This window comes from Phyllobates terribilis, unplaced genomic scaffold (assembly GCF_046119375.1).
Source record: "Phyllobates terribilis strain yellow unplaced genomic scaffold, ASM4611937v1 Scaffold_9__5_contigs__length_417890890, whole genome shotgun sequence".
In the NCBI taxonomy this organism is placed as follows: domain Eukaryota; kingdom Metazoa; phylum Chordata; class Amphibia; order Anura; family Dendrobatidae; genus Phyllobates; species Phyllobates terribilis.
In genome coordinates, this window is record NW_027362769.1 from 203,932,248 (window position 1) to 203,944,731 (window position 12,484).

Sequence of the window (12,484 nt, forward strand, 5' to 3'; positions counted from 1 at the left end):
AATATACAGTGATGCCACAGTAGAGGAATATTACACAGTGATTTCACAGTAGAGGAATATTACACAGTGATGTCACAGTAGAGGAATAATACATAGTGATGTCACAGAAGAGGAATAATATACAGTGATGTCACAGAAGAGGAATATTACACAGTGATTTCACAGTAGAGGAATATTACACAGTGATGTCACAGTAGAGGAATAATACATAGTGATGTCACAGAAGAGGAATAATATACAGTGATGTCACAGAAGAGGAATAATACATAGTGATGTCACAGTAGAGGAATAATATACAGTGATGTCACAGAAGAGGAACAATATACATTGATGTCACAATAGAGGAATAGTATACAGTGATGTCACAGAAGAGGAATAATATACAGTGATGTCACAGAAGAGGAATAATATACAATGATGTCACAATAGAGGAATAGTATACAGTGATGTCACAGAAGAGGAATAATACACAGTGATGTCACAATAGAGTAATAGCATACAGTGATGTCACAGTAGAGGAATAATATACAGTGATGTCACAGAAGAGAATTAATATACAGTGATGTCACAGACGAGGAATAGTATACAGTGATGTTACAGTAGAGGAATATTACACAGTGATGTCACAGTAGAGGAATAATACACAGTGCTGTCACAGAAGAGGAATAATATACAGTGATGTCACAGTAGAGGAATAATATACAGTGATGTAACAGTAGAGGAATAATATACAGTGATGTCACAGAAGAGGAATAATATACAGTGATGCCACAGTAGAGGAATATTATACAGTGATGTCACAGTAGAGGAATATTACACAGTGATGTCACAGTAGAGTAATAATACATAGTGATGTCACAGAAGAGGAATAATATACAGTGATATCACAGTAGAGGAATAATATACAGTGATGTCACAGAAGAGGAATAGTAAACAGTGATGTCACAGTAGAGGAATAATATACAATGATGTTACAATAGAGGAATAGTATACAGTGATGTCACAGAAGAGGAATAATATACAGTGATGTCACAATAGAGGAATAGTATACAGTGATGTCACAGAAGCGGAATAGTATACCGTGATGCCACAGTAGAGGAATAATATACAGTGATGTCACAGAAGAGGAATAGTATACAGTGATGCCACAGTAGAGGAATAATATACAGTGATGTCACAGAAGAGGAACAATATACATTGATGTCACAATAGAGGAATAGTATACAGTGATGTCACAGAAGAGGAATAATACACAGTGATGTCACAATAGAGTAACAGTATACAGTGATGTCACAGTAGAGGAATAATATACAGTGATGTCACAATAGAGGAATAATATACAGTGATGTCACAGTAGAGGAATATTACACAGTGATGTCACAGTAGAGGAATAATATACAGTGATGTCACAGAAGAGGAATAATATACAGTGGTGTCACAGAAGAGGAATAATATACAGTGGTGTCACAATAGAGGAATATTATACAGTGATGTCACAGTAGAGGAATAATACATAGTGATGTCACAATAGAGGAATAATATACAGTGATGTCACAGTAGAGGAATATTACACAGTGATGTCACAGTAGAGAAATAATACATAGTGATGTCACAGAAGAGGAATAATATACAGTGGTGTCACAATAGAGCAATAATATACAGTGATGCCACACTAGAGGAATAATATACAGTGATGTCACACTAGAGGAATAATATACAGTGATGTCACACTAGAGGAATAATATACAGTGTTGTCTCAATAGAGGAATATTATACAGTGATGTCACAGAAGAGGAATAATATACAGTGATGTCACAGAAGAGGAATAGTATACAGTGATGTCACAATAGAGGAATAGTATACAGTGATGTCATAGTAGAGGAATGTTACACAGTGATGTCACAGTAGAGGAATAATATACAGTGATGTCACAGAAGAGGAATAGTATACAGTGATGTCACAATAAAGAATAGTATACAGTGAGGTCACAGAAGAGGAATAATATACAGTGATGTCACAGAAGAGGAATAATTTACAGTGATGTCACAATAGAGGAATAATATACAGTGATGTCACAGTAGAGGAATATTACACAGTGATGTCACAGTACAGAAACAACACTGTATGTGCCTAGGTGTAGCCGCAACCTGTATCTCCCTATAGTTATGGTACATCCCTGATCAACAGCATTAGTAATGTCACAGGAGCCCTTCACCATCCAGGACTCCACCATCCACATGAATGCCAGGCTTGGCAGAACATTCAAGCATTTTCTATGAGAAAAACGGAGTAAGCTCCTGCATGACACTTGTGCCAGTGGATTATCCATCAACTGTCAATAGAGTTGGAAGCCCCCAGGCATACTGAATGGTTGTTGAATGGTTGTTGGGTACAAAATTGGTGGGTTTTGCCCATTTTAATGTGCATAGGGCCTGTATACATCAGGGACATGTCAAATGAGAGCATTAGTGGAGTAAATCTCTAACCTTCAGCTGTTGGATAGGGGATTCTCAAGGTTAAATGTCACTATTATAGGGTTCATTGTGATTATAAAACGTGTAGAAAAAGGGACCTGTCACTTTGTCAAAAGTGGCCAGGTTATATTTTATTGCCGCTGCTCCTCCGAGTAATCTATTTTGTTTTTGTTTGCTTGTTTTTTTATGTTGAATCAGTTTTCATTAAGTTTTTGAAAATATGAACAAACATTCATTGGTCACGAAGGACCGAGAAGATCTGTACACAGCAAAACAAGAACATAGATCATGTCCCAGTACAGGTCATTACATGTCTAAACTTTAGAAATAAGAAAGGGGGATAACAAAGAAGATACAGAAAGGGAGAAAGAAGAGAGAAATAAAAGGGTGTGGGCAGGGTCAGCATGGGGCGCCTCAAATTTTTTCTTAAGAAAAGAAGGCATGGAAATGATCAGAATGATTAAGAAAATGATATAGGCCTATATCTGGCAGATTAAAAAAAAATAAAAAATTATCAGGGGAACAGCGGAAATCAAATAGGAGCAAACATTGGCCACTTTTCACCTAGTGACAGATCCTCTTGAAAGGACTCCCTATAATAACCTGCACTGGTGTAAACCAATTTTATTATTCCCTCAGCCGTCATAGTAATCCTACATAGAGAAATTAATTAGACCTCAAGCAGAATCTGCAAAAAAAATGCTCAACAAACTATGCGTACCTGCAGCGTACACCAGAGAGGGGGGAATAATTATCCAAGGATCTGGAAAACCAAGTTTTTCAAACTGAAAAAGCAAAGAAACATCAGTGATTTGTGAATTATTGGTAGTGAAGATAGAAAAGCTTGTTCTCATACTTACATTTTATGGATTCATTTGGGACAGTGTGTACAGAGCTTTATCTATTTATCTATTAATTGTTGTTGATTTAGTATTCATCAGTTTTTTACAGTTTTTTATGATTACATTTGCTGTACAATTTTGTTATATTTATTTTAATGTCTGGGTAAAGAACAGAAAGGAGTTTTGGAGCTCTATAGCCAACAGAACTTTAATGTCTATCAAGATATTTTATTAAAATTGTACATTTTATAAAAATAATTTGAACAATTATGTCCTGTAGAAAAGCTTGATCTGAGTCTCTTCATCGTCGGCAATTTAAAACTGCATTTTGTGCATATATCAGTCTAATATGTACAGGAACTATCCTCATTCTCACCATGTGTAAGTTTTAAAGTGGATGGTTCCTCTCTTCTGCATTCTGTCAGCACTATAAGTTCTTGAACTTGCCTACCCCAATCTGAAACCCATCTTTGTTTTGTGCCAGTAAGCAGACTGACAGACAAGACAGCAGGAGCGGATAAACAAAGACCCAACTCTACTTCGTGTAATCAATAATGACGACACATGGCGGTCAGCACTTTGGAGTAATTTTGTTAGGGATGGGGGCTGGAGGGGTGAATACAGATTTTAAATAAAGTGATTTGCAGATTGTCAATTTAGCTCATTATCAAATAAGATCAACTTGTCTGAAAGTAGAGGGACCAAGCAGATCTCAATTCAGGGTGATTCCTAACATGTAATGATCAATCTCCAGCTGTTACTTACCATTGGATGGAGATACCACTCATGAAAACTGACATGCTCCCCATCGTGGATAAAATAGGCTTTTCCACTCTGAAATACATCATTAAAAAAACTGAATGTTTGGTTTTTCTCTAATTTTTCACCATTAAGCCTTCTTATATAACATTAGCTTACAGCTATATATCCTTTTCTGGCAGTCAAAGCCTCTGCAGCAAGTATATGAGCCTCAATCAGATTGTATAAATGGATCCAGTTCATCCTGGTTCGGTCGTTCCAAAATTTAAAACATAGTAATCTCTTCTCTGCATTTGCCTGGATTAAAATGAAGAATTTTTTTTTAGTAAATATCTATTCTAACATAATATTTTCCATCACTCTAAAGCTGGCTATAGACAAAAAATTTTGGGCTCATTGACGACCAGTCATTGCGCTAAAGAGGTATGGTGGAATAGTGGGGATGAGATGGGGGAGTGTATGTTATTTTATTATTTTAGCAATATTGTTGCCTGTGGGCTTATCTCTTTAATTACCTTGGACAAGCCCTTTAAGGATTCCTTTTAGCTGACATTCCTAAGAACATATAAAACTATGTCATCTATTGATGCCAGCGTACCGTGCCCTACGCGGTGCTAGTAATCATGGAAAGTCTAAACTCCATCCTTTTCTAGACCTCGTAGTACATGTCCAATTACCATATATGATATTTAATCCCAGATGACTTACGACCAGTCTTGGCAAATGTGTCTTTTCATCCGGCCCATAAATTCCTGGAGGCCGCAACACGCATGTAAGAAGTTTACCACCTCCTTTAAGAACACAGAAAAATTGACAAAATCAGGAACGTTTCACGGTCAATATATATTTTTTAATCTCTGATTGCTTTATGGGGCTAAGTACCTTAGTAAGCCATAAAGTTATTCGTTCTGATATGAAATAATAAAATGTATCTTTATTTTTAGGTAATAAATAAATAATACACATGAAAGTAAGCAATTTTGAATATTTGTTATGAGAGAAATCTGCTTCTTTCTCCCTCTGAATTGACTTTTCACTCCCAATTCATGAATAAAGTCTGTAAAATCTGTATTCAGAAAGTTAGCAGATGGCAGTTGGTGTTTGTAAAATTCTAAAGAGAGGGAAGGAGCCAGAGGCAGACACAGACATTCTAGGGAGGACCTAGAGGCAGACACAGACATTCTAGGGAGGAGCTAGAGGCAGACACAGACATTCTAGGGGGGAGCTAGAGGCAGACACAGACATTCTAGGGAGGAGCTAGAGGGAGACACAGACATTCTAGGGAGGGGCTAGAGGCAGACACAGACATTCTAGGGAGGAGCTAGAGGGAGACACAGACATTCTAGGGAGGGGCTAGAGGCAGACACAGACATTCTAGGGAGGGGCTAGAGGCAGACACAGACATTCTAGGGAGGAGCTAGAGGCAGACACAGACATTCTAGGGAGGAGCTAGAGGCAGGCGCAGGCATTCTAGGGAGGAGCTAGAGGTAGATACAGACATTCTAGGAAGGGGCTAGAGGCAGACACAGACAATCTAGGAAGGGGCTAGAGGCAGATACAGACATTCTAGGGAGGAGCTACAGGCAGACACAGACATTCTAGGGAGGGGCTAGAGTCAGACACAGACATTCTAGGGAGGGGCTAGAGGCAGATACAGACATTCTAGGGAGGGGCTAGAGGCAGATACAGACATTCTAGGGAGGGGCTAGAGGCAGACAGACATTCTAGAGAAGAGCTAGAGGCAGACACATATATTCTAGAGAAGAGCTAGAGGCAGACACAGACATTCTAGGGAGGGGCTAGAGTCAGACACAGACATTCTAGGGAAGGGCTAGAGGCAGACACAGACATTCTAGAGAAGAGCTAGAGGCAGACACAGACATTCTAGGGAGGGGCTAGAGGCAGACACAGACATTCTAGGGAGGGGCTAGAGGCATACACAGACATCCTAGGGAGGGGCTAGAGGCAGACACAGACATTCTAGGGAGGGGCTAGAGGCAGATACAGACATTCTAGGGAGGAGCTACAGGCAGACACAGACATTCTAGGGAGGGGGTAGAGGCAGATACAGACATTCTAGGGAGGAGCTACAGGCAGACACAGACATTCTAGGGAGGGGCTAGAGTCAGACACAGACATTCTAGGGAGGACCTAGAGTCAGACACAGACATTCTAGGGAGGGGCTAGAGACAGACACAGACATTCTAGGGAGGGGCTAGAGTCAGACACAGACATTCTAGGGAGGGGCTAGAGGCAGATACAGACATTCTAGGGAGGACCTAGAGTCAGACACAGACATTCTAGGGAGGACCTAGAGACAGACACAGACATTCTAGGGATGGGCTAGAGTCAGACACAGACATTCTAGGGAAGGGCTAGAGGCAGACACAGACATTCTAGAGAAGAGCTAGAGGCAGACACAGACATTCTAGGAAGGGGCTAGAGGCAGACACAGACATTCTAGGGAGGAGCTAGAGGCAGACACACATTCTAGGGAGGGGCTAGAGGCAGACACAGACATTCTAGAGAAGAGCTAGAGGCAGACACAGACATTCTAGGGAGGGGCTAGAGGCAGACAGACATTCTAGGGAGGGGCTAGAGGCAGACACAGACATTCTAGAGAAGAGCTAGAGGCAGACACAGACATTCTAGAGAAGAGCTAGAGGCAGACACAGACATTCTATGGAGGAGCTAGAGGCAGGCGCAGGCATTCTAGGGAGGGGCTAGAGGCAGACACAGACATTCTAGGGAGGGGCTAGAGGCCGACACAGACATTCTAGGGAGGAGCTAGAGGCAGACACAGACATTCTAGGGAGGGACTAGAGGCAGACACAGACATTCTAGGGAGGGGCTAGAGGCAGATACAGACATTCTAGGGAGGGGCTAGAGGCAGACAGACATTCTAGAGAAGAGCTAGAGGCAGACACAGACATTCTAGAGAAGAGCTAGAGGCAGACACAGACATTCTAGGGAGGAGCTAGAGGCAGGCGCAGACATTCTAGGGAGGGGCTAGAGGCAGACACAGACATTCTAGGGAGGAGCCAGAGGGAGACACAGATATTCTAGGGGGGGAGCTAGAGGCAGACACAGACATTCTAGGGAAGGGCTAGAGGCAGACGCAGACATTCTAGAGAAGAGCTAGAGGCAGACACAGACATTCTAGGAAGGGGCTAGAGGCAGACACAGACATTCTAGGGAGGGACTAGAGGCAGACACAGACATTCTAGGGAGGGACTAGAGGCAGACACAGACATTATAGGGAGGGGCTAGAGGCAGATACAGACATTCTAGGGAGGCGCTAGAGGCAGGCATTCTAGGGAAGAGCTAGAGGTAAATACAGACATTCTAGGGAGGAGCTAGAGGCAGACACAGACATTCTAGGGAGGGGCTAGAGGCCAACACAGACATTCTAGGGAGGGGCTAGAGGCCAACACAGACATTCTAGGGAGGGGTTAGAGGCAGACACAGACATTCTAGGGAGGGGCTAGAGGCAGACACAGACATTCTATGGAGGAGCTAGAGGCAGACAGACAATCTAGGGAGCCGATAGAGGCAGGCATTCTAGGGAGGAGCTAGAGGCAAATACAGATATTCTAGGGAGGAGCTAGAGGCAGACACAGACATTCTAGAGAAGAGCTAGAGGCTCATACAGACATTCTAGGGAGGTGCTAGAGGCAGACACAGACATTCTAGGGAGGAGCTAGAGGCAGACACAGACATTCTAGGGAGGAGCTAAAGGCAGACACAGACATTCTAGGGAGGAGCTAGAGGTTGACACAGACATTATAGGGAGGAGACAGAGACAGATACAGACATTCTAAGGAGGAGCTAGAGGCAGACATAGACATTCTTATATGGGGCTAGAGGCAGACACAGACATTCTAGGGAGGGGCTAGAGGCAGACATAGACATTCTAGGGAGGGGCTAGAGGCAGACACAGACATTCTAGGGAGTGGCTAGAGGCCGACATAGATATTCTACTGCAAGTTCTCCTAAAACAACAGTTACAGTTCTCCATAGAACTTTATGAGAACCAACTGATATCTCCTATCGCCGTAATGGGAAATTCTGTAATCACTGAAGACAGATTTTTTTCCTGTGAATTGAGAATTTGGAGATTGAGTAATCAGTCCAGGAGGAGAAAGAAACCTATTTTATTTAATAAGACATATTACAAAGTTTCCTATTTTCAAGTGTACTATTGATTTATGGGAAAAGAAATTAAAAAGTCGGTTACTCTTTAATATTACAATATGGAATAATGTACGGTACTCGGTTTTGTAAACAGAATAAAAAAGTACAAAGTCATGTAAACATGTCCCATAACTTCAAAGCGACTTTGAACATTCACATTAATTTACAGTATGAGAAGCATAACACCATCATCCGTAATAAGTAACAACGAGCATTTTTGCGGCGGCACCCCCGGCAGTCTTTTAAAAGCCTAACAAGTGCCCAAAACGATAGTGACAGTGCTCAAATGACATGGGGACAGCATGGGAATCGCCCCAGGAAGCATTTCTGACCCCCAGGTCACTGCTGTCAACAACGTGGTCAGAGGTATTAAGCCACTTTTACGGGCTCACATTAAAACGTTCAAAAACAAAACTGAAACTGCTTTCCTGTGAAATATGTTAAGGAAGTTACTTTCCATGGTAAAGACTTGTGTATAAGGTAACATAAATAACCCCCCAAAAAAATACTCCTCCACACCTTGGGCTATGTTCACAAGTAGCATTTTTTATGCGTTTTTGCACTTTTGTATTGCTTTCAACCGTGACAAATGCATTCACCGGGAAATGTCATTTTAACATTTTACAACCGTATCTGGCCAAGTGCTGTGTGACACATGCATAAAGTGCTGAGAAGACATGGGAACAGCAGACCCCTGGAAGCATCTCTGACCCCCAGGTCACTGCCTAAAAGTGTGCCCATCAGAAGTCATCCTTGCCGCATCAGAAGATGCAGACTTGCAACTATCCCCATGCAAGTTCTTGTCCCAGGGCAGTGTTCAATTGTACTTCCCCCATTCCTTGCAATGCAAGCGTAAATATGCAGCCAACCACCCACCCACCCCCAGGCTGCAATACCATACTGCTTGCTTGCACTTGAAATTGGGCCTTTTAGGCATGTGGAGGCGGACTCTGGCCACCACGTCATGGCTGCGTTGGCGGCCTGGTATCCATACTCAGTCCCCAGCCGCCCGGCGGCCGGGTGTCCACACTCGGTCCCCAGCCGCCGGGGGGCGGCCGGGTGTCCATACTCGGTCCCCAGCCGCCCCGCGGCCAGGTGTCCACACGCGGTCCCCAGCCACCTGGGGGCAGCCGGGTGTCCATAAACGGTCCCCAGCCGCCCCTATTTCTCCTGTACACTTCCCCCCAGACACTTTACTTAGCCCAACCTGCTTTAGTGCAGCATTGGACGAGCCCACCAGAGAACCAGACTCCTCCAGTGGGCCCTGGCTTCTCCATCAGGGGAGTTGAGAGTGCCAAGGTGAGGACCATGATGATGATGATACAAGTTAGCATCTGCTTTGTTTTCTTGGAATGCAAGCGTAAGTGTGCAGCCTGCCACCCACCCACCCCAGGGCTGCAATACCATACTGCTTGCTTGCTTGCACTTGAAATTGGGCCTTTTAGGCATGTGGAGGCGGAATCTGGCCACCACGTCATGGCTGCGTTGGCGGCCGCCCGGCGGACGGGTGTCCACACTCGGTCCCCAGCCGCCAGGGGGCGGCCGGGTGTCCATACTCGGTCCCCAGCCGCCCCGCGGCCGGGTGTCCACACGCGGTCCCCAGCCGCCTGGGGGCAGCCGGGTGTCCATAAACGGTCCCCAGCCGCCCCTATTTCTCCTGTACACTTCCCCCAGACACTTTACTTAGCCCAACCTGCTTTAGTGCAGCATTGGACGAGCCCACCAGAGAACCAGACTCCTCCAGTGGGCCCTGGCTTCTCCATCAGGGGAGTTGAGAGTGCCAAGGTGAGGACCATGATGATGATAATACAAGTTAGCATCTGCTTTGTTTTCTTGGAATGCAAGCGTAAGTGTGCAGCCTGCCACCCACCCACCCACCCACCCCAGGGCTGCAATACCATACTGCTTGCTTGCTTGCACTTGAAATTGGGCCTTTTAGGCATGTGGAGGCGGAATCTGGCCACCACGTCATGGCTGCGTTGGCGGCCGCCCGGCGGCCGGGTGTCCACACTCGGTCCCCAGCCGCCAGGGGGCGGCCGGGTGTCCATACTCGGTCCCCAGCCGCCCCGCGGCCGGGTGTCCACACACGGTCCCCAGCCGCCTGGGGGCAGCCGGGTCTCCTGTCAACTTCCCCCCACACACTTTTCTTAGCCCGGCCTGCTTTAGGGCAGCATTGGACGAGCCCACCAGAGAACCAGACTCCTCCGGTGGGCTCTGGCTTCTCCATCAGGGGAGTTGAGAGTGCCCAGATGAGGAGCATGATGATGATGATACAAGTTAGCATCTGCTTTGTTTTCTTGGAATGCAAGCGTAAGTGTGCAGCCTGCCACCCACCCACCCCCAGGCTGCAATGCCATACTGCTAGCTTGCACTTGAAATGGGGCCTTTTAGTTTGGAGGAGGCCGAAGCTGGCCACTACCTCATGGCTTTTTCGACAGCGAGGTATCCATACTCAGTCCCCAGCCGCCCCTATTTGTCCCAGTGTGCCTTATACATAAGATTAAGCGTGCATACCAAAACATTACCTGTGCCCTCCCCAGTGCATTTAGTGGGAAGGACAGCCTATTCTGCTGTAGTGTGTGCATGCCAAACCCCTGTTCATGGTACATGCGAAGATGCCTCCCACCCTGCACCTGTCATTGCAGACTTGCAACTATCCCCATTCAAGTCCTTGTCCCAGGGCAGTGTTCAATTGTACCTCTCCCATTCCTTGCAATGCAAGCGCAAGTATGCAGCCTGCCATCCACCCATCCACCCCCAGGCTGCAATACCATACTGCTTGCTTGCACTTGAAATTGGGCCTTTTAGGCATGTGGAGGCGGAATCTGGCCACCACTTCATGGCTACGTTGGCGGCCTGGTATCCATACTCAGTCCCCAGCCGCCCGGCGGCCGGGTGTCCACACACGGTCCCCAGCCGCCTGGGGGCAGCTGGGTCTCCTGTCAACTTCCCCCACACACTTTTCTTAGCCCGGCCTGCTTTAGGGCAGCATTGGACGAGCCCACCAGAGAACCAGACTCCTCCGGTGGGCTCTGGCTTCTCCATCAGGGGAGTTGAGAGTGCCCAGATGAGGAGCATGATGATGATGATACAAGTTAGCATCTGCTTTGTTTTCTTGGAATGCAAGCGTAAGTGTGCAGCCTGCCACCCACCCACCCCCAGGCTGCAATGCCGTACTGCTAGCTTGCACTTGAAATGGGGCCTTTTAGTTTGGAGGAGGCCGAAGCTGGCCACTACCTCATGGCTTTTTCGACAGCGAGGTATCCATACTCAGTCCCCAGCCGCCCCTATTTGTCCCAGTGTGCCTTATACATAAGATTAAGCGTGCATACCAAAACATTACCTGTGCCCTCCCCAGTGCATTTAGTGGGAAGGACAGCCTATTCTGCTGTAGTGTGTGCATGCCAAACCCCTGTTCATGGTACATGCGAAGATGCCTCCCACCCTGCACCTGTCATTGCAGACTTGCAACTATCCCCATTCAAGTCCTTGTCCCAGGGCAGTGTTCAATTGTACCTCTCCCATTCCTTGCAATGCAAGCGCAAGTATGCAGCCTGCCATCCACCCATCCACCCCCAGGCTGCAATACCATAATGCTTGCTTGCACTTGAAATTGGGCCTTTTAGGCATGTGGAGGCGGAATCTGGCCACCACTTCATGGCCACGTTGGCGGCCTGGTATCCATACTCAGTCCCCAGCCGCCCGGCGGCCGGGTGTCCACACACGGTCCCCAGCCGCCTGGGGGCAGCTGGGTCTCCTGTCAACTTCCCCCACACACTTTTCTTAGCCCGGCCTGCTTTAGGGCAGCATTGGACGAGCCCACCAGAGAACCAGACTCCTCCGGTGGGCATTGGCTTCTCCATCAGGGGAGTTGAGAGTGCCCAGATGAGGAGCATGATGATGATGATAGAAGTTAGCATCTGCTTTGTTTTCTTGGAATGCCAGCGCATGTATGTAGTAGCGGCTAAGCCTGAGGTGGTCAGCGTTTTGGTGCATATGACGCGCCCCTGGGCCTGTGTCGCGCTGCGTTGCGCATGCGGGAGCCTACCCGGAGCCGGATCAGTGGAGGGTTGTAGTCTCGTGGCGGTGACCCGGTCCGTGCCCAGGGAGTCAAACTAGAAGGCAGTCTATTAGTAGTAAATAGTTGATGACTACGCCACCCGTTGAGTGCAGCCAGGGAGCTGCTGCTGCAGGGCAGACCGCTGAGGCCGGTGG

At 46.2% G+C, this 12,484-nt stretch overlaps 1 protein-coding gene across 1 annotated transcript in view; it reads right to left on the bottom strand.

Annotated features, from left to right (window-relative positions):
• Positions 1 to 12,484, bottom strand: part of SDR42E2 (short chain dehydrogenase/reductase family 42E, member 2) — a 211,563-nt gene that overhangs the window by 153,399 nt on the left and 45,680 nt on the right. The window contains exons 7-10 of the mRNA XM_073645722.1: positions 4,784 to 4,866; positions 4,235 to 4,372; positions 4,082 to 4,150; positions 3,196 to 3,259 (exon numbers count right to left, since the gene is read on the bottom strand). Of these exons, the coding sequence (XP_073501823.1) occupies positions 3,196 to 3,259; positions 4,082 to 4,150; positions 4,235 to 4,372; positions 4,784 to 4,866 (354 nt within the window). The remainder of the gene's footprint in view (positions 1 to 3,195; positions 3,260 to 4,081; positions 4,151 to 4,234; positions 4,373 to 4,783; positions 4,867 to 12,484) is intronic.